The sequence below is a fragment of the Aspergillus aculeatus genome (assembly GCF_001890905.1).
Source record: "Aspergillus aculeatus ATCC 16872 unplaced genomic scaffold ASPACscaffold_17, whole genome shotgun sequence".
In the NCBI taxonomy this organism is placed as follows: domain Eukaryota; kingdom Fungi; phylum Ascomycota; class Eurotiomycetes; order Eurotiales; family Aspergillaceae; genus Aspergillus; species Aspergillus aculeatus.
In genome coordinates this window covers 858,514-883,442 of record NW_017962992.1, presented here as the reverse complement: position 1 = coordinate 883,442, position 24,929 = coordinate 858,514, and the positions used below count along the sequence as shown (strand labels likewise).

General features: G+C 53.2%; 7 protein-coding genes across 7 annotated transcripts; 4 read left to right on the top strand and 3 right to left on the bottom strand.

Moving 5' to 3' along the window:
- Window positions 1-82: 82 nt before the first annotated feature.
- ASPACDRAFT_63816 (Zn(II)2Cys6 transcription factor domain-containing protein) lies at window positions 83-1,764 on the top strand (the record flags this gene model as incomplete). Its single annotated transcript, XM_020203939.1, has 2 exons — window positions 83-135; window positions 192-1,764. 2 exons carry the CDS (start codon window positions 83-85, stop codon window positions 1,762-1,764), a joined length of 1,626 nt encoding a protein of 541 aa, XP_020052724.1.
- Window positions 1,765-5,453: 3,689 nt separating this feature from the next.
- On the top strand, window positions 5,454-7,142 carry ASPACDRAFT_2719 (glycoside hydrolase family 18 protein; the record flags this gene model as incomplete). The annotated part of the gene is made up of 1 exon (XM_020199478.1): window positions 5,454-7,142. A coding segment is annotated over one exon (1,689 nt), but the record flags the coding sequence as incomplete, so codon positions are not given.
- A 2,574-nt stretch (window positions 7,143-9,716) lies between these two features.
- On the bottom strand, window positions 9,717-10,739 carry ASPACDRAFT_54720 (uncharacterized protein; the record flags this gene model as incomplete). The annotated part of the gene is made up of 3 exons (XM_020202914.1): window positions 9,717-10,085; window positions 10,150-10,388; window positions 10,610-10,739. The coding sequence occupies 3 exons, from the start codon at window positions 10,737-10,739 to the stop codon at window positions 9,717-9,719; spliced, it is 738 nt and encodes a 245-aa protein (XP_020052722.1).
- A 332-nt stretch (window positions 10,740-11,071) lies between these two features.
- On the bottom strand, window positions 11,072-14,015 carry ASPACDRAFT_125939 (putative amino acid transporter). The gene is made up of 11 exons (XM_020196871.1): window positions 13,371-14,015; window positions 13,230-13,294; window positions 13,142-13,165; window positions 13,054-13,088; window positions 12,937-12,998; window positions 12,711-12,875; window positions 12,529-12,652; window positions 12,296-12,472; window positions 12,122-12,240; window positions 11,871-12,056; window positions 11,072-11,751 (listed from the first exon to the last, which is right to left on the bottom strand). The coding sequence occupies exons 1-11, from the start codon at window positions 13,930-13,932 to the stop codon at window positions 11,306-11,308; spliced, it is 1,965 nt and encodes a 654-aa protein (XP_020052721.1). The 5' UTR covers window positions 13,933-14,015; the 3' UTR covers window positions 11,072-11,305.
- Window positions 14,016-15,628: 1,613 nt separating this feature from the next.
- On the bottom strand, window positions 15,629-17,378 carry ASPACDRAFT_125938 (putative integral membrane protein (Pth11)). The gene is made up of 6 exons (XM_020196870.1): window positions 17,061-17,378; window positions 16,941-16,997; window positions 16,814-16,881; window positions 16,366-16,745; window positions 16,195-16,290; window positions 15,629-16,116 (listed from the first exon to the last, which is right to left on the bottom strand). The coding sequence occupies exons 1-6, from the start codon at window positions 17,260-17,262 to the stop codon at window positions 15,780-15,782; spliced, it is 1,140 nt and encodes a 379-aa protein (XP_020052720.1). The 5' UTR covers window positions 17,263-17,378; the 3' UTR covers window positions 15,629-15,779.
- Window positions 17,379-18,812: 1,434 nt separating this feature from the next.
- ASPACDRAFT_54717 (uncharacterized protein) lies at window positions 18,813-20,339 on the top strand (the record flags this gene model as incomplete). The annotated part of the gene is made up of 8 exons (XM_020202913.1): window positions 18,813-18,938; window positions 18,968-19,012; window positions 19,088-19,138; window positions 19,398-19,420; window positions 19,505-19,805; window positions 19,861-19,957; window positions 20,079-20,080; window positions 20,166-20,339. 8 exons carry the CDS (start codon window positions 18,813-18,815, stop codon window positions 20,337-20,339), a joined length of 819 nt encoding a protein of 272 aa, XP_020052719.1.
- Window positions 20,340-21,972: 1,633 nt separating this feature from the next.
- Window positions 21,973-24,465, top strand: ASPACDRAFT_47148 (beta-glucosidase; the record flags this gene model as incomplete). The annotated part of the gene is made up of 2 exons (XM_020201906.1): window positions 21,973-22,108; window positions 22,166-24,465. The coding sequence occupies 2 exons, from the start codon at window positions 21,973-21,975 to the stop codon at window positions 24,463-24,465; spliced, it is 2,436 nt and encodes an 811-aa protein (XP_020052718.1).
- Between the last annotated feature and the right edge of the window lie 464 nt (window positions 24,466-24,929).

Sequence of the window (24,929 nt, the reverse complement as noted above, 5' to 3'; positions counted from 1 at the left end):
AAAGCTACACAGCCCAGCAGGCTGACAGCAACCAATTGAACCAAGGAATGAATCATTCTCCGCAACTCGGACCGAACGCGCCATGACGGGGAGACCCCAAGCTGCAAGGTCCCGCAATGGCTGCATCACCTGCAAGTAAGTCTGGGTTTCTACTGGTGTTCGTCCGGCAACAGAGCAACTCACCCCGACAGGATTCGTCGCGTGAAATGTGACGAGCAAAGGCCCGAGTGCAATCGGTGCGTGTCCACTGGAAGAACCTGCGACGGCTATCAGGATGGGTCCCAGTCCCAATCTCAGGCCCGGAAACCCTGCTCCCTGCGGATCATCCAGCATATCCCGCCGGGTCGGAAGATCCAGCCTGCAGTGCAGCTGAATGTCGATGAGCATCGCAGTCTGGAATTCTTCCACCACTATACCCTACCGGGTCTAGGACCAGAGGTGGGCTCGTATCTGTTGCAGGCAACGACCAGTGAGCCAGTTATCCGATTCGTGGCTATGGCGGTGGGCTCCGTGCACCGCTCCTTCGCCTTCTTAAGCGACGAAGACACCACCTTCACTCTGCTCCACTACAACAAGGCCATCCGACAGCTGGTGACGTCTCCACAGAGCAAAAGCACCGTCCTCCTTGCCTGTATCCTGTTCTTCTGCTGCGAGTGCCTGCAAGGCCGCTACAAGACCGCCATCCAACATGCCCTGTCTGGGCTGCGAATTCTCCAGCAGCAACAGTTGCTCCCCCCTAGCTCTCTCGAGAGGGCTCCAGCAGCGGTCTCCTCGCTCTTCCACGCTGTCCAGAGCCAGGTGCTCGAAATCGAGGGCATGGAAGGGCTGGACCCTGACTTGCAGCCCAAGCTGTCGCCACCTGCTTTGGACGCCAATTCTCTTCAAGAAGGTTTCCCACTCGACGTGAGAGACCACCAACGCATCTTCCGACAACTATACTATCGGTTTGTGCAAATCGACGCCCTAATCGAGGCATTCGAGTCAATCCCCAACGACCACTCCCCAGCACGTGTCGCACACGAACAGCAATTACTGGCTGAGTGGTTCCGGGTCCGCGCTGACCTCAAAACGTGGATGCACGACTTCGACCGCCAGAATATCCATGCGTGGCAGATAGACCCACGCACCACATCTCTCCACGCACATTCCATCGCCATCCTCAAAGCCTGGAAGCTGCTGTTCAGCATGTACTTCCGGATGGAGTGGCCGCCGTCCGAGCTGGCCTGGGACCGATTCACCCCAGACTTCCAATCCATCGTCTCCCTGACATCGGCCGTCACAGGCGACGTAACCGCACTTACCGTCCCGTCAGCCCCTCCTACCACCAGACAAGACAGAAAATTCCCCCCGCGCCGATCTGCACCGCCGCCACTTCTTCCAACCCCACCACCCCCAGCTCCATCCCAACCCACCTTCACCCTCTCCCTGGGCTTCCTCACCCCGCTCTACATCTGCGCCACCCGCTGCCGGGACTCGACGATCCGACACCACGCTCTCCGGCTGCTCGAGACCTGTCGTCGGCGCGAAGGGGTGTGGGACTCCGACCTCGCCGCCCGGGTGGCGCGCCGCGTCATTGCGATCGAGGAACAGGCGGCCGGCGTGGAGCCGGGAATTGCTGTATATCACCCTGCGGATATCAGCTTGGAAGCGCGCGTGCGGTCGTCGTCGCCGCAGTTCGCGGAAGGGCGGAAGGCTACCCTGCGGTATGTTGGGGGAAGTAGTGGACCTGAGGTTAGGTTGATGGAGGAGACGATCGTTTGGTGAGAGTTGATGGTTGACTGATCCGTAAGGTTGTTCGGTGGGTGCTCTGAGTTGGATTCGATATGAGATGAGAACAGTGTTATTTGAGAGAGAGAGAAACTCAGAATGGTCGTCATATGGAATCAATGAGCTCGTTTCGACCTCTTTCTAGACACACAAATCAGAGAGGCCGGACTGTGGTGCCATCGACTTCGGCTCATCTTACTGGAGGGAGTCATGAATATTTTATGTAGATCGTTATTGTGGAGGAAATAATGAAATCTTAATAAATTTACTGGCTTAAAAAAGAAAGTTTAATACCTTAAGATTCTTAGAATTAGTAAGAAAGAAAAAAATCTATACAAGTTCGTAGTATTTATATATTAATAAACTTATTTAAAATCATATAATCTTATTAAAATAAAATATTATATATATATATTAATATATTTCTACAGCAAATCATCTACGAAGCCTTCTTTCTTTTTAAATAAAGTAATATTTTTTTTAATATTTTCGAATAGATAAATATATACAGCTGATAGACCGTTCAGTTAATATAATTATTAAAACTATTTAATTAAAATATTTAATAAAATAAATTAATTAATATTAATATTAATTATACCTCTATAATCTGCGCACTGTAATATTATTAATAAATTTAATATTATTAAAAATAATATATTTAATTAATTAATTAAATATTTAAATTTAATATTATTGAACGGCTTAATAAATAAATTTATAAAATTTTTTAAAAATTTAATATATTTAAAATATAAATTTTTATATTAAATAGTCTTACAAATTTAATAATATATAAGATTAATATATTTAGTTTATTGTAGAGTGGCTAACGGCCAGGTCAGGTCAGGTTAATTGGAATTTTTATATCTGACCGCCAGGTTATGGCTAGGTTAAGAAAATTTTTATATCTGACCGCAGTATAGTTAAAAAAGAGATGATTAACTGTTTTAACTGTTTTTAATACTAAAACCTATCTGCTATATTTATTTAGACTCTAGTACGGTTAAGATATATTTAGATTAAGCAGTTATTAATCTGACTATTTTAACTATTATTTAAAAGTATATAGAAATAAGCTTTTTAAATCAGAAAAAAATAATTAAAAGAAGTATTAGTATCTTCTTTATTTCTATCTTAAAGAATTAATCAGAGAATCCTAATAGTATTAACAAAATTCAGCTTTTTATAAAATTATAGTTTTTATAGTAAGAAATATATATAAAGATATATAATTACAGCTTAATTTAAGCTGTATACTTTAATTATAATATATAATATCAGAAAAACTGTATATTTATTAATAATCGGACTATTAAAAATAAATATACTGTTTTTATTCTACTACTCTTCTTTTTACTTCAGTTTAAATAATTTATTATATTCTTATTTCTATCTAAAAGAGCTGAATTATCTGTATAATAGATTAAATTTAAAGAGAAACTTATATAATATTATTTATATAGTCTTTTCTAATAACTGTACTTTCTAATAATTATTTTATTAAATATCAGATACTGTAAGAACAGTCTACTATTTTTATTCTTTTAATCCAGTTAATTTTTTTAATCTGTTTAATTTTTTTGATTTTAAGTATTTTAGAAATCTGTTATTAATTATATTAATCTTATTTTATATATTTAGTTTGACTGATTTTTTTATATAATAATAATATATATTTCGAAGTCTTCCCGCATTTTTCTTTTCTTTTCTTTTTTTTTTATATTTAAAATTCTTATATTCTAATATTAAATAAATTAGTTTTTAATTATTTAAACAGCTCTTACAAATACTGTATCTTTTATAGAAAATTCTATATAAATCTTTTTTAGATTTTTTTTATAAATATTAGAATAATCTGACTAATCTGACTAATCTAACCGACTGAAATAAATAAAATACAGCAGGCGTCTTAGCTGTGTTTAAAATATAATAGATTATATTTATATAAAAATATATTTTAAAATAAAATAAACTATTTTTATAGAATTTTCTACTTTTTTTTCTATATCTATTATTTATAGAGTAGTCTTAGAATTATAAATTAATTACAGTTATTTAATTTATTTTTAGAGGATACTATCGACAGTGGGGGCAGCTAAATTAGGGTCGTGCTCATGGATCTCAGATCGAACACCAGAATGACAGTACCACAAGCTTTTCTTGTCCCTATTTACCTTCTTTGGTCGTTGGCTGGCATGGCATCGCAGGCCGATCTCTGGGTTTTGAATCTTCTGGTAGCTATCCACCTGGTAGTATCATGGCGCCGACTTCCATCAGAAATGGCTCTCTCACCAATCATCTGCAGGAATACTTGCTCCGGGACCGCCGATCCAGGACCGTTGCTAGGATGGAAGGTCCCATTTAAATGACCTACTAAAAGGGTAGTCGCCCATGGAGACTGGAGATGCGCTAATGGTCCGGTCCATGAAATCGCTACCATTCACCATTCTTCGCTCCCACTAGGCTTTGTCCAGTGTAGGCACCAGTGTAGCGAGCATCTTCGAGTTGCAATTTTCGCCTAAGACACAACACCAGTGAGACCGCAAGCGATGGCAAGGGGGAAAGAGGAGCGGAAGGGTCCCGGGCGTCAGAGGAAATATAAATTGCGCCGTTCTCTCAGCTAGAATGCAACCAGAGGACCAGATCTTTCATTCTTTTCCCTCAGCTGGCTTCGATCAAAGTTGCCATCACGGTCGTTCAATCCCTTTGTGACTTTTGTTTTTGTCTTTCTTTTTCCTCTCTCTTTTTTATTCTGGCCTCATTTGGCCTATCCTTCATTCATTTAGGCTCTTTTAGCTCTCTATTTCCTTGACTTGTTTATCTCGTTTATCCCATCAAACTGTCAGTACTTAAATCCAATGCGTCTATCGACAGGGGTTGTGCTGGCGGGGGTTCTCGCCAGCCCGGCCCTCGCCGGCATCGGCAACGGAACCAGGTCCAGTGCCAATGTCAGTGCCAGAACTCGGGTGCAGAAGCCGGCTCGCTGCCCTGATGCTTGTGCGAGCTACGACTCGCGAGCTTGGTTCGTCTACCCAAGTGTGGATCGGGTCGCGGCGTGCAATCAAAGCATGCTGCTCGACTTTAACATCTACAATGCCCTGAATGACAGTCAGACTCACTCCACCATTCGCACTTGCACCACCGCGAACTTGAGCGAGTTGTCCGCGGGATCCTCTGCCGTCGGCGCGGCCAATGAAGTCCAGGTCAGTTACCAGGTGGGCTCGTGGTCATCGGACGTCCCTGTCGAGGCAACGGTGCGGACTCAGGCGGAGGCCGTGCTGCAAGACGTGCAGCAATACCTGCTGGGCAACCCGCAAGGGGGCGAGATCTTTGGATTAAAGGAGCAGGCGGCAGTGGGGGTCTTCCTCGGGGGAAACATGCAGCGCGCCGAAAACGTAGAATTGCTGGTTGACGCGGCGATCGACGCTATGCGGTCAGGCAGCCAAACGGCCGGCGCGTTGCAGTACTGCGGCGTTGATTCCAACCACACCATCGGCGTGGCGTTCGACTTCCGCGGCGATCTGTCGGCGGTGCAGGCCCATGTGCGCAGCTGGGGCGAGGCTGAGTGTATCTCAGGCTTTGATGCCGTGGAAGAGACCACAAGCTTCCTGTGGGTCACGCAATTTACCCCGACGAGCGCCTCCCCTGTTGCAGTAGCCAACAGCTCCGTTACCCTGCGGGAACCGCAGCGTCGATCCTCGAGCACCTGCTCCTACATTCAGGTGGTGTCCGGTGATTTATGTGGCACTTTGGCAGATGAGTGTGGGATCACCCTCGACGACTTCTATGAGTACAACTCGGCGTCGGACCTGTGCACCACGCTGGCGGTCGGTCAATATGTATGCTGCTCTGCGGGAGACTTGCCCGACTTTGCGCCCACCGTGTCCGCGAACGGGACCTGTTATACCTACTATGTGCAATGGGGCGATTCCTGTTCCGCTTTGGCGGCGGCATACAGTATGACCGTCGATGACATTGAGAGTTTTAATAGCGAGACCTGGGGCTGGTACGGCTGTAACGACCTGCAGGCGGGCCAGTCGATGTGTCTGTCCAACGGCACCGCTCCATACCCCGAGCCGATTACCAATGCAGTTTGTGGTCCGCAGGTGCCCGACACCAATTTCACCGGCACTGATGGCCCGGCCGATTGGGCCTTGTTGAATCCGTGTCCGCTTAATGCCTGTTGCGACGTGTGGGGTCAATGCGGGACCACCCCTGACTACTGCAACGATACGAGTGCCGCTACCGGGGCGCCGGGAACCGCGGCGAATAACTCGAATGGCTGCATCTCTAACTGTGGTACCACGATCACCAACTGGGCGAATGCCCCCGCTACCTATGCCTCAGTCGGGTACTTTGAAGGCTACAATGTGAACCGCACCTGTCTCCGCATGAATGCTTACACTATCGACCCGGCAAAATACACCCACGTTCACTACGGCTTCGGAAGTATTGCCTCGGATTTCTCGGTTGCCTCGGGTCCTAATCCGGACCAGTTTAAGTACTTCACTGAGCTGCTTGGTGTCAAACGCGTGGTCTCGTTTGGTGGTTGGGCGTTCTCCACCGACCCCAGCACGTACATGATCTTCCGCGAGGGAGTAACGGAAGAGAACCGGGACACGTTGGCGGCGAACATCGCTGATTTCGTCACCGACAATGTGCTGGATGGAGTTGATTTTGATTGGGAGTACCCCGGCGAGCCGGATATTCCGGGCATCCCAGCCGGCAGCGACGAGGACGGCGACAACTATCTGGCTTTCTTGAAGGTGGTCCGCGAGAAACTAGGCTCAGACAAGATCATCTCGATCGCGGCCCCGGCCTCCTACTGGTACCTGAAAGCATTCCCCATCGCCGAGATCGCCGATGTAGTAGACTACATCATATACATGACGTACGATCTTCACGGGACATGGGATCTCGGTGACGCATCCGCGCAGTCTGGCTGTCCGGCGGGCGACTGCCTTTTCTCGCACGTCAATATGACTGAGACCATGTGGTCCCTGGCCATGATCACGAAGGCAGGGGTCGCGACTGATTCATTGATGGTGGGCGTGGCCAGCTATGGACGGTCCTTCCAGATGACCACCGCCGGCTGCACCGACTCCTCGTGCACCTGGGACGCCGCCGGCGCAGCGGGACCCTGCACCGATACAGCCGGGTATATCGCGAACGCAGAGATCAACGAGATCCTCGCAAGCAACCCCTCCGCGACATACTCGTATGAGACGGACAGTCAAACGGACATCCTCGTCTACAACGAAACCCAATGGGTGGGGTATATGTCAAACTCCACCATGAGCAAGCGGCATGCCTATTACCAAGCTTACAACTTTGCGGGAACGACCGAATGGGCGATCGATCTGGAAGAATACGAGCCCTTCACGGTGATGGATATCGTCGACAAGCAGGTGGGCAACGGTAGTACGACACAGTCGAACAGCTTCGCCAGCCTTACCTGTACGCGTCTTCTCGCGGGACAGAACACGACCGAGCAGCTGGATCTCATTTTAGACGCGGCCATAAGCTACATCGATGCTGTTCTCACTCTCCACGAAGGTCTGTAGCTAACTCCTTCCAACATTATTATTTGATAAATCTTTCTGACTCCTGTGCGCAGGCGACCCTGAGGACTGGGACTTCTACGTCTTAGGCGAGGACTTCAATGAGAAGTGTTCAGACTTCCCCATAGGCGACTGCCCTATTCCCGAGGAAATATGGTGCAAGGACGAGGAGTATGGGTTCTCCGTGGAGCAGTACTGGGCGCAGTGGGTGGTCTACACGTTCAATGCCAACATGAAGCAGTGGTACGCGGCCTTCAGTGCGAGCGGGGCCGTAGATGCGCTCCAGATCCAGACAATCGTGGACGATTTCACGCCGGCTACGGTAAGCACATGGTCCATGGCGGACTTTTTCGACGATCTGGTGACGGCAATGGGATTCGGAGCGACGATCGTGGGCGGTATTCCGGGATATGCTGAGGTCAACACAGCGCTCGGGGTGGTGGACACGTGGGTGGACGATGCCTACGCGGTGTTCGGGACGAACACGGGGGCTAGTCTGCCGACTTCGTCGGACATCGCTACCGTGCTGACGGACACCATGTCGGACCTGTACGTGGATGTCTATACTCAGCTGGCCAACGTCACCACCCAGGTCTTCATGACCAGCGATGGGGGCGGGGTGCTCCCGGCTACGATGGTCGACGGGCCTTACACCCACAACGTGTCCAACTACTTGTACAACATGCGCCCGCTCTTCACCCTGGACGGCGACCAGTGGGCGGAGGTGACGGACCAGATGAATCGGACGCTGCAGCAGGCGCTGGTGAATGCGGCCCTCGGCGGCGCCAACTACTACATCATCAAGAACGGGCTGTCGCTGGACAAATGCACGGGGTCTGGTAACTACCAAATCGACGGCAACTGTTACTCGCTGGGGAGCCCGGCGTCGAAATCTTGCACCATCAACATGGCCTACAGCCAGCCCGCCACGAGTACCATTGTCAGCGCCATCGAGTCCTACGGCATCAACATCTCCACTGCGTTGATCCCCATATCGGAGGCCTGTCAGAACGCCACCCAGTCCTGGTATGGCTCCAGCCCCGTAGACTTGGGCAGCCTCGTGAGCGCGGGCACTGGCAACTACCCGTCCTGCTTCTTCAACCTGCCCGTCTTCGCCATCTACTATAATGCGGACGACGCGAAGCTCTATGGCGATATGAACAGCCCGTGCCCGTATTACGCCGAGAACTACGAGGAAGATGCGGACGATTTAGGCGGCTTGCCCTCAAACCTGGACAGCTTCTTCAACCTCGACTTCTGCTCTTGCGGGACATGGAACAATTACTGTCAGCCGCTTAAGAAACGCCTGGTCTGTGAACGGTCGTACGTTACGGAGGGTGCAAGATAGGGGTCAATGACAGATGCCGGGAATAAATATGTCAAGATTGCATGGAATTTATGTGTATAGATAGCTTTCCTATTTCAGCAGCAGGAAGTCGAACGGCTAGTAGGGGTATTTGTTAGCCGCCCTGAGGCATCGATAGCCAGGCTGTTCACCGCCCACCACGGTCATCATAGCATCACGTAGCTGAATTCATGTGTCAATAGGGACTCACGTCATCTACTCACTGGAGATAAGATCGATACAATCAAACCCGATCTATCGAGTATGCAAGGGGAAAATAACCTGCCAACCCTTCCAGGGAAAGCTACAGACCTTGCACTGAACTCAATTAGAGACCTCCCCCTCCCCCCTCCTTCCTTTTTTTCTTCCTTTCTTAGATCCAGGTCTGTCAATAATAACAGCGAACCTGTGATAGTATACCAGGTTATACTAGTGAGTATGTGTAGATCGCGAAGCATGAATTCCTATCAAACGTAGTGTGTGTGTGTGTGTGTGTGTGTGTGTGAGTGAGAGAGAGAGTTTATATACGCAGAGCAAATCACGTGTCATCGGACAGAATCACGTCGTCACTGAAAGAGATGTAAAGCACTACTCTCTAAAACTGTGACAATCATGGTCCCAAGTATTTCCGCACGGAGGTTTGACAAGGATACCTTTCAGGTCTACCATACACCTAGGATTAACTGCTCTCAAGCTCTTCCGGGGAAAGGAGTGGGGGTGGGTGGGGGTGCATAACCACAGCCCCGACCCAGGCGAGTATTTCACTTTCCCTATGCCGCAGATCATTTTCTCCAGAATCCCAGCTGTGAGAAAGCTGAATGGTATGTAGTCAATGTCGTTAGTCTATGGTTAGTTCCACAGAGTGTACTTCCAATCTGGTATTCTTCATGTGTTTTTATGGTAATTCGACCATAAGCGACGGCACTTTCTGCCACGGGAAGACACCCTCGGGTTTCAAATTGTGCTAGAAAGCAGTTGGGACTTGTTAGACACCGAGACCAAAAAGCATCCAACTCATTTATGGAATGGGCTCGCGTATATTAGAGATCCGCCCATTGCTCCCGCATCTCCGGCGTGATGCTGGGCACGGTGTGGGTAAATTCCACCGTAAGCCAGGGATTCCAATCACAGTCCATCCAGTCTTCAAAGGGAGAAGCCTTGTATCTGGCTTCGTTCCACCGCAGCAGAGGCGAGATGTATTCTCCGAGGAAATAGTTCAGCGTCAACGCCGCGGGGTCATCTCGCCTCCGGTTGAAAAGCGCATGGGCCAGGTCGACAAACACCACGCGAGGCCCCTGGTCGTCATTATCGTCACTAGCCGATGGCGACCGGAGAATGGAATTGCGTGGCTCGAGATCGATGAGCAAAATGTTCTGCTCGTAGATCCGGTTTTCCAGGTCGACAATCGCCTTCACGATGGTATTGCCGATCGGCCTGCAAATAGTCCCCCGGTTGCGCGTCGGCCATGGTGACGCCTGGGATATGCTCAATCAGAATCATCCGCACGGCCCGCGTGCGGTCTCCATCCACCGGGTGGTTCAAAGTGTAGGAGCCATGGTGCATTGGGATCTCGCGGCCCTGAAACTCGCGCAGCGCTGGGTATGCATTGGCCTCGTGGGTGTAGTACTTGTCCATGCAGCGGAACGGGTCGAGATATCCCTCATCGTCCTCGAAGTAAAGTGGGTCGTAGATCTTGGCCACTAGTCTAGCGCCTGGACGGGGCAGCGATGGCGATGTTGAGTCTAATACCTCGACCGTCAGGGCCTGAGAGTTGTGGCCATCACCGGCCTTCAGTGTGCCGGTGACTTCTAGGCTGATCGTATCATCTCACCCTCGTTGCCCAGCAACGGGGGTCGCTTTAGGCATCGCTCAACGGAATGAGTTCTGCTCTTTCCCTCCGCTCATTTTTACTGTTGATGCAGCACTAGTGCACGACTGGAGTCGGAGCTGTAGGCGTGTGTGATTGGGCTGGAAATCGCCAGCCAGGCGTGTATGGTGATGGGGCTTTGGGGAGTTCGGTGGATGGAGGCCTGAACGGCGGCGGGGGGATTTGACGGTACCATTATCGCCATGCGTCGTCGCTCTCTTGGAGTGGTGCTGGGCTGGGGGTGTGAGTAACAGTCATAGGATCTGATGGCGCTCTAGTTGTGTGGGGGTTGCGGAAATGTGTCAAGACTAAAGCTGCACACGGTATCAGATCCGTTGCATGGCCGGTGGAATGATTTTCCATGCGCTGTCCCAACTTATGCAGGCATGCACATACGGTAAGCATACACGCACAGACCTACCAGGGGTCAATTTATTTATTTATCTATTTTATTCTCGAATGAAGGAAGAACGAACGAAGAGAAAGTGTTCTTACAAGTGCGGCAAATGACATTAAAGAACAAGGAGTGCCCATTAAGAAACTGAGATTGAGTATCGCATCACAAACAAGACGTCGAGGCATATCAGTCATTCTAAATTATATTTAAAAACCCCAAGAGACTTGAATTAAGTCAGAAAGCCAGTAACCCAACCAGACATGCATTCCAAGCCAAGTCCACGTCTAGCATATCATACATTCCATCCATCTGACCCGCCCCTCTGCGACTATTTCATCCCCCCAAGTAACCCTTTTCTGAACAGGTCATGATGTTGCTGTTGCTAGGGAGGTTGATGTTGAGGTTGAATTCGATGATGTCTGGTCCGCCGGATTCCTACATGTGAAGGGCGTCAACGGTGAGTCCTTGAAGCTCGCCTCCATCGCCACAATTGATGCCCACAGCCCCAGGCCGGCGGTGCCTAGCGCAGCCAACGCGTACACCACATCGAAGGTATTTCGGGCGAACTGCTTGCGGTACCCGCGGGCCCAGCGCTTCCAGCCGGAGTCCACGCGCTTCGTCTCCCCCGTGTGGGGGTCGAACGTCTCTTCGGGGAGGATGGCGTCCTTCTGCACGTTGAAGCCGACGAGGAGCATGGGAGGGAAGGTGTAGGAGAACTGCAGGATGCAGAGGGCGCCGACGAAGGAGGTGAGGTTGCTGATTTGTGGGATGGCGGCGGCGACGACCCAGGCGAGGCACCAGTAGATCGGGACTGTGCATTTATTAGTTTCTTTGTTTTCTTTCTCTTCTGTTTATTCACCTCCCCCCCTTTTCTTTTCCCGGAAAAAACGAGATCTTGGGTGGAGGAAATGGAAAGGGAGCGGAACGTACCCAGGGCAATCCAGATCAGTTTACCAGTTCGGTGATCCAGCGGCGGAAAGTGGAAGACGTCGCGCAGAACCGAGGCGTAGAAGACTTTGATGCCGATGTTGCCGTACAACAAAGCAGCGATAACGCCCGAGATGAGGGAGAGGGCGTTACAGCCGGTTTGGTAACTGTAAGCGGAGTCAGGGATTCCTAAAGGTTGTTTATTGGTTAAAATGACGACCCAAAAAGAGACGGAGTCTGCTTCGGGTACTCACCCTGGTAAGCTGGGTTGTAGGTAAATTGTCCCTGCGCGTTGTACACAACCATTCCCTCCACGAGGTAGCACACGTAGATGAAGACCTCGGCGCAGATGAAGCCCTTCCAGAAATCGAATCTATGCAACTGTCAACAAGCTGCAACGGTGCCGAAGAAAATGGGGGAAGGCCTACGGGCGCCGCATCTCAGCCATCAGCTCGTTGAAGAGTGTCGCACCACCGTAGGCGAAGACACAGTTCATCACCGCCGTCATCCGAGTGTACAGGGTGCCGTCTGCCGGCCAGTTCGCGCTGGTCTGAATGGGTTCATTGGCACTGCCGGTTGGGGGGTATACGTAGACCACGCCCATACTAGCCATCATGTCAGCACTGTTCTTGCTCTTTTGAGGACGGGGCCGTGCTCTCACGTGATAAGAATCACCGTAAAGTTCATCCAGATAGCCAGGTTCGACAGCCAAGACAGGCGCTGCAGGGTCCGAATCTGTCCCAGAATGAAGCCGAGGAGCATGAAGATGACCTCGGCCACGATGACTGGTGGGAGAACATGTCAGTGCTGCCGATATTACTGCTCTGGGTCAAGAGATCTCACAGCATATATACCCCGTGCCATCCACTCCAGCAGCCATCTGAGCCAAACCCTGGCCGTTGCTGACAATCAGCAAGGTCACGTTCAGGAAGAACTGGAAGCTCTGAAGAATGTTGACGCCAATGCGAGCAATCGGGCCAAAGATCCGGAAGGCTACATCGCCGTAGTCTGGGAAAGTCGGTCAGCCAGTCGCTTTATGCCTCGCCCTGGTGCTGAAGGAATCACATACTGCGCATGGGATAGCGGGTTGAATCGAGACCGTTGAAGATCTTCCACAGCTGCATTCCGGAACTACAGAGCGTTTTAGTTCAGAAGCGGGAGTGTTCAAAATGGAGGGAAAACTCACTAGTACGCCATGATGCCGAAGACCGTATACAGCGCCTGCCAGCCCTATGTTAGCGGATGTCGGGACTCAGGTTCAGTGGCGGACTCACAAAGCCAGGCCCATAGCCCATTTCCTACACAGTCTGTTAGTATATCTGCGCCTGCCATCTCCTCCGTCCTTTTCCGGAAATCACTTACACTAATCGCCCATGGCACGTTCGTCGGACCCAGGATATCGGTGGTAATCAGATAGAAAATCGAGCCTAAGAGACAGTCAAGTCAGCCTCACCTCCCTTCCACCGGAACCCACCACAACCCCCCAAAACAGCATTCACTCACCCCAAGTCGCCGTTCTCGCGGCCCGCTGCGCCAGCTCCCACTCCGTCTCAGTAATGCCATACTGATCCCCGTTCCCCTCGCGTTCACCACCACCACTACCAACCCCATCCCCGGAATCCGCCTTCTCCGACATCGCAGCCTTCTCATCCCCAACAGCGACCCCACTCTCGACGGGACCCTTCTGCTTCTCGGTCGTCGAATCCACAATCCGCGGAGCCGGCGAGGCCGTTTCCTTGGACGCGCGCCCCAGCATCACATTCCACAACTGTTGAAAGCCCTGGTTGTCCGTGCGGATATGCTTCTCGAACTCGCGGGAGCGCTTGGCCCAGAACAGGTAATTCTCGAAGGAGATAGAGGAGTCGAGGTAGATGTTGCCGGAGCCGTGCATGACGGGGGCGGGGATGGCGTGGAGCGACCGTTCCTTGCTGCCGGGTTGGCCATGGCGGCTGGGGTCGTCGATGATGATGCCGTGTTCGGCCTCGGTGCCGATGAGGTCGGCTTCGTTGCCCAGGCGCGGGTCGGCGACACCCCCCAGGTTGGCGGCGGAGACGATGCCTGCCATTCCTTTTTTGCGGAGGATGCAAAAAATTGTTGATCCTTTGGGGCAGGGAAAAAGTGGGAGGGAAGGGAAAAGAAAGATTGACAATGATGTGGGACAGAAGGGGGGGTGGGGTGATATAAATGGCTGTTCACTTATTGACTAGGTAGTTCTATTGGGAATTGTGAATGGGTCGAATTGATTGAGTGTGTCGGGGAGGGGAGGGGGAGCACCACCCCGTTCATCCGTCGGGGGAAAGCCATCATGCATCCATTGGATACGAACCAAACCACTCCCCCCACTGGATCATGGTGTTAGTGATTGGGATTGGACTGTTGGGCAGTGCCAGGTGGGGGTGGTGTGGGATCATGGATGGTGTGGTATCATGCAGTGTACTGTGTAGTGCAGTGGTGATTGTTCTCCGTCAATCTAGAAGGATTTCTTATCTTCCTCCTCCATCCTGCTTGCTGCATCCACCGGTGAGAGACCTCAAACCACCCTCCAGTGCAGTGATGACATCTCTTGTGCTGCACGATGACCTCAGCCTCCGACCAGGATGTCTCGGAGTGAACCATCTTACACTGGCCATCCCTGTCAGCGTGTACGGTAGGTACGGTACAATACCGAATCGAAACCCTCAAAAGCTCGGCAAAGCTTGTCGGGCCCGGCTAAAAAAGCTTGGTGTGCCTCCACTGCGTGGATGAGGCCCACTCCTCTTCGCTTCGGCTGGCTTAGTCCTTATCCTGCCTGTTCTCGTAAAGAAAGAGAGACAGAGAGACACGCGCACACAAACGACGGTCAATTTAGGATTCATTAGCCACCAGTCCCGCAAAGGAATGCAATCTGACGGCAAGTCTCGCTTATCGCGCCCGGTGGACTGTTCTGCAACCACCACCGTCATCAGCACGGAGACGCATCGGAGGATCATGATACTGAGGGGTTTATCAACCTGCTAAGAACCAGTCGTGTGGTGTTTACAAACGCCTCTCACATGACTTCCAGGTAACTAAGCATTTAACCTTTGGTGTGACTGCAGCTAGCTAGCTTATCAGCAAGAATTCGGAAAAATATTACCTGCTTGCAAAGTGGATGCAGCGCTCAGGACCAAGGGAAAGGAAAGACAAGCGCCCCACTTGGGAAGTTCCGGACGTCCCCGGATGGGTTCCCACTGCCCTCGCGGTAAGCCACTTACATGTAGAGAATTGCATGCGGCCGGGATGGCAAATCTGGCCATGCCAAGTGCTGGCTGTTTGCGAGTACTCGGTCCGGTGCGTTGAGGAGTGTCGTTGTTTGCCACTTGTTATTGATTTACCGCTTCCTGTCTGGGAATGACTTAAGAGTTGAACCCATTAGCAAATGGCACTACACATAAAACCGACAGTTCTGCAATCCAATCGAAACTCCATTGACACCTATCCAGTGGAAGTATAATGCAACCTACTGAGTAGGCGTATGAGTACTCCGGGAAGACCGTCGGACAGCCGAGAAACGTAGCGGGGTTCTTTCTGCATGGTTAATTTCCACTCCGATATGTCCGAGTGAAAATTACGGGTACCGGGGTTCCCACTGCAATCTGAGACTGCTGGGATGGTATGGGGAAGATAAGAATAAAAGAAATGATAATAAAAATTAAAAACTAGAATTCGAGAAGAAAAAAAAGAACGACACATTCCCCTCCTATCACCGAATCAGAAAAAAAAAGAAAAAAAAGAAAAAAAGAAGAGAGGGTTGTTTGAACGATAACGGGTTCTGTCCGTCCGCCCGCCCCGTCGGGCACTCCCCATTGATTCATTCCGCCATTCTGGAACAGGAACCCATCCCCCAGCATTCCAATCAATTGAATCGGACCTATTTGCAGACAGACGGCACGTTCAGTCCCGCTTGCTCGTGACCGAATAGTCCGTCGACATGTGGATCCCGGATTCATGCTCGCGGACGGCGTCGTGCTTGACCATCTCGTGCATCGCCTCGACGTCGTCCTGCGTCTCCGGCACCGCGGTGCTGCGCAGGGTAGACAGGTAGTCCCAGTTGCGGATGACCTTCTTGCGCGCCCCGACCGCCTCGTCGCTGCCGTCGCTGCCGTGGCCGCGGGGCTTGTTCGCGCTGGAGACCTTGCTGCCGGTGAAGATGTGCGGGGCCAGTTGCAGGAGCAGCGGCCGGAGCACAGGGAGGCACGCGCAGATGATTCCCACGTTGATTTCCACCATGCTGTTGCAGAGAACCAGATCCAGTCAGTTGGTGTTGTATCTCGCTACGAAGGGAAAGGGGGGTTGGAGAAGAACATACGCCCATTTCGCCAGGGTCACCTTGTACCAGGTCAAGTCGCCGTCGTGGATGAAGGGCATCATGGTGACGATTCGCACGATCGCGATCACGCAGGCGCTGAAGGCTGGGTTAGCCACGGAATCACCACGGACAACTAATTCTGAAAAGCAGCACGGGTTAGAAGGCACTTACAAAGAACCCATCATCAACACCATCATCAGCAGCACCTTCTGCTTCAGGGTGGTCTGCAGCGACCAGCAGAGCCGGATAGGCAGCGCCAGCGTGATAATGTCCGAGAACAGGTTGAAGGCCGCATTGGCATACACGAAGGCCAGCTGGTCGACACACCGCGCCGTCGGCATTAGCGTCACGTCCCACATGGCCTGGACGGGGATGCAGCCGAGCGTGAAGACGAGCAGACTGATCATGTTGTAGACGGCGACGAAGATCATGATCCCGTAGGTCATCTGCCGGAAGCGCTTCTCCGGGCTGAGGCGCAGGAAGAACAGCAGAATCGAGGTCTTGACCAGCCAGATGCCGACGACGAAGACGTCCTCGCCGGCCAGATCATTCTACATGGGCTTAGTCAGGGAGCTTGGAGGGCAGATACACCACTTGGTGGTGGAGACCAGATGCATACCTGCTTGAACGGCTTGATCTTATCGAGGTGCAGGTCCCAGATATGAACGCCATACCCGTTGTCGATATCTGTTCAGGTTGGACTCTTAGTTGGCTGGGCGCACTCGAGAAACCTCGCGATAACTTACTGACGATCCCGAGAATCGCGAAAATCCACGCGCAGATCTGAGCCCAGATGCAAAACCCTGGTGAGCACCTCCGTCAGCTTGGTTGATCCCGCTGGGCATCAATGCATGCAGCTAGCTTACAGTCGTCGATAGCGATCGTCTTCTGCAGGAACATCCGAGTATACAGGCGCAACAACAAGACCACCGTTCCTGTCAAGCAAAGGGCGAGATTGATGGAATAGATCTGGTAGTTTTGATTCTCCGGGTTTTCGAAGTTGGTCGTGATGCCGGGGGGCGGATCCGACGCCGGCACCTTGCTCAAATCCAATGTGGTGGTCGACATGATGGAGTTGAATGGAGAAACAGCTGGGTGTCCCGGTCGGCAATCGTTGCAGCAGCAGCAGCAGCAGCAGCTCTATTTGGCATGCAATCGAAAAGAAGCTCTGCGTCGAGTCAGGGATGAGCAATCCACCATGCCAACCCTGTGTCCATGCTTTTCTTTATATCCTGTCACTCCAATCAAGCCTTTGGCTCGCTCGTTCGTACTTTCGGTCCCCCTCCCGGGCCCATTGAAGAGATCATATGCAAGATGCATCGACTACCGGTATAGTCTCCTCTCCTGCATTGCATAATTTGGGCGGGGAGGATGATCGTACCTCCTTGGCTGACGCCCAGCTCGATGTGGTCGGACCATTACCGCCACCATCCACAGCATACCCTCACCCACTGTTTCTCCAAATGGGTCCGACAAAGTGACACCTCGATCGCAAACAAACCCAAGATTCCCCAACAGGGCCCCGATCAACCCTATTTTCTCTGACGGAACTTGGCCCCCGCAGGAGAGGGTCCAAGCGTTGGAACATTGACCTTGTTCTCCAAACGTAGGGGGAGCGGGCTGGCCAAGTGCAGTACGTGCTGGTGTAAGTTCCCTGACGATCGCACCGTTTCTGCGATTGATAGGCTAGGATCGCTGCTTGCGGAGACGACCTGTCATCCGGTCGCATCCCGAAGCAAAAAGGGCCGGACGCAAGATCAATAATTGCGGAGGCACCCAGATAGCGCAGTTTTGCCCCTATCTCAGATCTTCCCCGTTGGGGGATGTGCATCTTTCCCTGGAACTGCAGGCGCAATTCCTCCTATTCTTTTGACGGCAGCGACCAAAACCTCAGGAGAGAAACAAAAGAACAGATGTCCACCGGTCGGGGACCATGTATATGTCAGAAATCAAGTCGAGTCAATTGGATAGATGGATTGTTTGGTGGGATTAGGCTTTGGCCAAGACGGTGGTTGCAGCGCGGAAAAAGAACTCAAGAGATCAGGGCTTCCCCCGCTTATTCCACCCAGCCCTGATTCCGCCATCGTCAGCCTTTGCCAGCCTTTTCGCGCCCTCTCCGAAACATCCTGGCGCATCACACAAAGAAGTGGCTTGGTGGCTATGGAGAACACTGCGAAACTTCCGCCTGGTCTTTCTGTCGTCGTTCCCTGAAGGCGCCGAGATTCCGTGAGCATCCGTGCAGAAAGGAGAGAGCAAAGGGCCAAATGTGACAGGTGTCGGACCCACTCGATGCCAGCATCATCATAACAATACGCCAGGAAAGATCTCCTGTCGATCTAATCACTGGCCCAAAAGCCCCACGAATGGCATCTGGATATTCCTGCAGGTCGTGTTGCCTTTTCGAGTCTAGCCAATAATCCCTGATTTGCCTTTCGTGATGTATCAATTTTCCACCCTCTACATCAGTCTCCCTCCAATCCCCTTTCTTAGTATGCACGCTGTGCAAAAGGACCAATCTATAAGACTTTGCGGCTTCCCTTCCCCCTTGGTCTCCGGAAACAATATCCTGCCTCTCCGCCGAACTTGTCCGTGTGCTTGTGTAGCTGGTGTAACCTGTCATGGCGCCTCTCGATCCCAGCATCGATCGCATCCAGCAGTGTCTAGACGAGGTGGTGCAGTCTGTCGGCCAGTTCCGAGACCCTGCAACCTCGCTTAGCCACCAGGATGCACGGTACGAATTGCTGGTCAAGGCGATGCGATGCATCCAGTGCAGACCATTCGCGGTCCTGCCGATCTGGTCTTCGCCGATTTTGAGAATGTAAGCGTGGGCGGACAGATCATCTAATTTTTCTGTATCACCGAGAAACTGACAAGATGCATTTGGGGCCCTTAGATGGCCAGTCTGGGCGCTATCCGAACGCTCCTCGAAGCCGGAATATTCGATGTATTCCGGTGGGCGGCCAGAGCATGTCAGCCACGGACATAGCAGCCCGAACTGGGATGAGTAAGGAGATCATAAGTGTACGATCGTGAGCCCCTTTCTCCTGGGTGGAGGTGACCCCGTGCCCGGTTCGTTCTGACATCGATGTGACATGCTACAGTGCGCATGATGCGGGCTGTCACGCCCTTCTGACCGTTTCGCAAGACCGGCGAGCAGGAGTATGCCCACACCCCCAACTCGGAGATCTATCTTCGCTACTCAGATGCGGGCCGTCCTGAGTTTCATGTGAGTTGTCATCCGCGTCTCAACTAGGCTGCCTTGTCAGTCGACCAGCAACTGTCCGCTCACCATCCGACGTCGGGATACCAGGGTCGATGAATACTGCCCGGCGATGCTGCGCACCAACGAATTCCTCCGCCAACACCATTGGCAGGACCGCATCGGCCTGCGCAGCAACCCATACACTCTCGTACATCACTGCGAGGGCCAGACGATGTTCGAGCAGATCTCCCAGAGTCCCGCGCGACTGACCCGACTCAGCAACGCGATGGTCGCCGAGGACTCCCTCCTCGCCGAGATCGGGCTGTACCCGTTCGTGGAGCGACTGAGTCCGCTGGCGCAGGCAAATCAGCCGACCATCGTCGACATCGGGGGTGGACGGGGCCACATCGTGCGCCAGATCAAGCAGAACACCCCCAGCCTAGCGGGACGGTTCATCCTCCAAGGACCGCGCCAGTGTCATTAGCGACAATGGGCCGCAGATGACCCGCCATGGCATCGAGCCGATGGCCCATGAATTCTTCACCCCGCAGCCTGTAAAAGGTATGTCACGCGGGATATATTGACTCTGCATCAAAGTCATCAAGCAAGCTGATTCTACCCTCCACCTCGGGCGCATTGGTGTACTAAATTCGCCGCGTGCTGCACGACTGACCCGATGTAGAGGTCCGAGAGATTCTCACGCACCTGGCCGCGGCGATGGACCGGGAGAAATTCCGCCTTCTCATCACGGATCTATGATCCTGCCGAGATCGGCGCCACCATGGCCCACGCCTACATGGATCACACGATGATGACGTTTGGCAGGACCGAGCGGACGGCCAAAGACTTCGCGCGCCTGTTCGACGCGGCGGGGCTGCAGTTGGTCCAGGTCTGGGAGAGCCCCGGGGTGCCGATGAGGGTCGTGGAGGCGTGCTTGAAGTGATTCCGAACATCGGGGGTTGCTTCTTGGTGAATCAGTCACCGTTTTACTGGCCAGTCCTTTGCCAAGCTCTGCCACATGGCGCTAACTTCTAGACTATTCCGTTTACTGCAAAAGTCTTAACCGGAACTACGAGTGTGGTTGAGGATTTTCGGATTTGGTGAATGTCGGATGACGATGTGTCATCGGAAGGAGTGGTTGTGAGTTCTGGATGGAAAACGCTTTGATCGATGATGGTCGTGGAGATTTCCTGATGGGACCTATCCATGGATGCTAAGTGCCGATTCGGGCCAAGAGCTTGACCCGAAATTACTCTCTTCGTACATGGCTCTTTAATGGACAGTTGGTCAGGCATAGGTTCATTTTTTCTCTCTCCCGCGTTTTCCCCGTCGGCAACCCCAACTTGCGGGGTGAGGGAGCCGTGCTCGGGATCGTTGAATGGACCCATTCACCTACACCTTCAACCTCACAACTTCAGAGAACTCATTCTACGGGCTCTTTCTACATTCGCTGTTATCTGTCACCTAAGAAGGTACCTTTCATGTTCGCTGAGTGAACGCTTCTTCTCTGAGACCAAACATACCCATCATAGAAGAGTTTTCTTGGAAGTGAACATTACCCCAGAGAAAATCCCCCACTCCACTCAGCCATCCCTGGCCAATGCTGAAGGAAGCTGAAGAAACCGGGCAGAAAGGACCGAAGCCCTGCTTAGACCGCTGAAGTCATGGCAACCATCCCCAAACAGGAGACACACATGGCACGATGAGAGTGATGATAGCCTCCCACACTGTGCGAGCGAGCCACATCCTCGGGTTCTTGCACCGCAACCCCACAGAGTTCCCCCCCTCTCCCCCCCACGCAACAGAAATTGCTGCAGAAAAAGTGCAGGGGAGGGCAAGAATTACCGAAGCCAGCTGGACCCACAATGACTGCGCCGAGGGATACGAGCCTGTCACGAAGCGCCAAACCCGCCACCAAGCGATGAAATTCCCCCCCAAACCGCGTGACTTGGATGGGTCCCAGCGTGTCGACCATAACATCCAGAGTTGAATACATCCGGATTCTTGCTTTTGCAGAGTGTCATGGGATTTGCCGGAGTTTTGCCGAGGGGTGGTGTTGAACGTGGTGTGGGCAGCGCGGCTCGGCTGGTGCGACGGCGGCATTGGCCGAATTCCCTTCCATTCCTCGTGGAGTCCCCGCATTTCCCCGGGCTCGGTTTCTCCCCGAACGACAACCCTAACTTCCAGATGTCACACTTCACGGTCCACTTTAGAGCTCTACTTCTGCCATTTTTCTCCTTCCTAGCGTCGGAGGAGACGAGTTAGACTTCAGTCACCTGGTCTTCCTCGTGCCATTCCAGTTTTCCACGCCGAATGCCAAGCTCGGCCCACGCAGACGGTGACGGCCTCGGCACGGTCACCAGTCATGTTCACCCACGATGACGGCAGTTGGAACCTCGAGGTGGCCGATTGTTGGGCGGACTGGGTTAGACAGGAGAGCTGTGGAGATGGGGTGGATTGAGCAGTTCTCCAGGTTGGATTTGTGTCTATATAAACAGCCTTCCGCATCGCCTTCTTGATCCAGCTCCATCACAACACATCCAGCTTCCATCCTAGTCGTCGCAAACTCGACCAGAATGAAGCTTACCGTTCCCTTAACGGCCGCAGCGCTGCCTCTGGCGGGCGCAGCCGTCATTCAACCCCGTACACTGAACGTGACCGACCTCGAGCACTACTGGTCCTACGGCCGCTCTGAACCCGTCTATCCCACACGTGAGTCGGACACTGCGACACCCATCACCCCTGCAGGGCCACGCTAACCCTCCACAGCGGAGACCCAAGGTCTAGGAGACTGGGAAGATGCCTTCACCAAGGCCAAAGCCCTCGTGGCCCAGATGACCAACGAGGAGAAGAACAACCTGACCTACGGCTACTCCTCCACCACCAACGGCTGCTCCGGCAACACGGCCGGCGTCCCCCGCCTGGGATTCCCCGGCATCTGCCTGCAGGATGCCGCCAGCGGCGTGCGCGGCACCGACATGGTCAACGGCTACGCGTCCGGGCTGCACGTGGGCGCCTCGTGGAACCGGGAGCTGGCCTACCAGCGGGCGCAGTACATGGGGGCCGAGTTCAAGCGCAAGGGGGTCAACGTGGCCCTGGGCCCCGTGGCCGGGCCCCTGGGCCGCATCGCGCGCGGCGGCCGCAACTGGGAAGGGTTCAGCAACGACCCGTACCTGGCCGGCGCGCTGACGGGGGACACGGTCCGCGGACTGCAGGAGTCGGTGATCGCGTGCGTCAAGCATTTGATCGGCAACGAGCAGGAGACCAACCGCAACAGCCCGCAGATGCTGACGGGCTCGCACAACCAGTCGGTCTCGTCCAACATCGACGACAGGACCATGCACGAGCTGTACCTCTGGCCGTTCCAGGACGCGGTCAAGGCCGGCGCCGGCTCCGTCATGTGCAGCTATAACCGCATCAACAACAGCTACGGCTGCCAGAACAGCAAGACCATGAACGGGCTGCTCAAGGGCGAGCTGGGCTTCCAGGGCTTCGTCGTCTCCGACTGGACCGCCCAGCACACGGGGCTGGCCAGCGCCGCCGCCGGGCTGGACATGGCCATGCCCTCCTCCGAGTACTGGGACAGCAACCAGCTGGCGACGGCGGTGGCCAACGGCTCCCTCGCCGCGACCCGACTCGACGACATGGCCACGCGCATCGTCGCCGCCTGGTACAAGTACGCCGAGCTAGAGGACCCCGGCCACGGCCTGCCCGTCAGCCTGCTGGAGCCACACCCCCTCGTTGACGCGCGCGACCCAGCCGCCAAGGAGACGATCTTCCAGGGTGCCGTCGAGGGCCACGTGCTGGTCAAGAACACGAACCAGGCCCTTCCCTTGACCTCGCCGCGCTTCCTCTCCCTCTTCGGCTACGACGCCATCGCCGCGCCGCAGAACACGATGGACGACCTCTCGTGGAGCCTGTGGGCGATGGGCTGGACGAACACGCAGACGTACCCCAACGGCAGCGCGGTGGACCCGACGATGCTGAAGTACATCTTCCTGTCGAGCGCCGACCCCACTGCCACGGGGCCCGGCATCGCCCTGAACGGCACGATGTACACCGGGGGCGGGTCCGGGTCGAGCACGCCCTCGTACATCGACGCTCCCTTCGACGCCCTGCAGCGCCAGGCGCGCGAAGACAACACCTTCCTAGCGTGGGACTTCACCTCCGCGACCCCGCTCGTCAACCCGGCCAGCGAAGCATGCCTCGTCTTCATCAACGCCGCCGCCGCCGAAGGATGGGACCGCCCGGCCCTGAGCGACAGCTACTCGGACAACCTCGTCACGCACGTGGCCTCGCAATGCAACAACACGATCGTGGTCATCCACAACGCGGGCATCCGGCCCGTCGACGCCTGGATCGAGCACCCCAACATCACCGCCGTGATGTACGCCCACCTGCCGGGCCAGGACAGCGGCGCCGCGCTGGTCGAGGTGCTGTACGGCAAGCAATCGCCGTCCGGCCGCCTGCCCTACACCGTCGCGCGGAACGCAAGCGACTACGGCGCCCTGCTGTCCCCGACCCTGCCGTCCGCCGAGAAAGACAAGACGGAAATCTACTACCCGCAGGACACCTTCAGCGAGGGCGTGTACATCGACTACAAGCACTTCGAGGCGCAGAACATCACGCCGCGGTTCCCGTTCGGGTACGGCCTCACCTACACCGATTTCACGTACAGCAACCTCGTTGTCAACACCACGACGACGGCAGCGACAAGCCTCACCCCGCCTGATCTTAATGGCGCCGTCGCGGAGGGCGGTCTCCCTTCCCTCTGGGACGTGTTGGTCACTGTTTCGTGCACCCTGGAGAATACGGGCAGTGTGGCGGCCAAGGAGGTCGCGCAGCTGTATGTGGGGATCCCCGGTGGGCCGGCGAAGGTGCTGCGCGGGTTTGTCAAGGAGCTGGTGGAGCCCGGTCAGAAGAAGGAGGTCAGCTTTGCGTTGACGAGGAGGGATCTGAGTACCTGGGATGTGGAGGTGCAGAGTTGGGTGTTGCAGCAGGGGGAGTATGGGTTGTTTGTGGGGAAGAATGTCGCTGATGTGCTGTTGACGGGGTCGGTGGCGTTTTAGGTTAGGATGGGTGTCGGTTATGAGCGTATGTATTTGTATGGATATGGATATAATGAATGAGATGGATTATTGCTTTTAAGTATTCCTTTTTGGTTTTCACCTTTGTAAGCGATTTGAGGCCTCAGGGATGGACTATATGAAACGATTTCTTGAATTCTTGGAGGTCCTTGGTTGTTGTTGCTAGCTGGGTTCTCCGCATATGCGCATGTAAACATGAGGTGAAGGCCCCCGGAATACGCGGCCGGGTTACTCAGACACGCAGACGATTTTTTTTTTCTTTTTTTCTTTTTTTTTTTTTTGGACAGGGCGGGGGTTGAGGTATGAATCAAGCAGCAAGTGGAATTGTTTCTTGATGCGGGGGCTAAAGAGATATATTGTAGTGGGAGGGTGGTGGTGGTGGACAGGATCTACAGATTATACACTTCCTAACCACTTACTGACAACATACGTGTTTACAACGCATA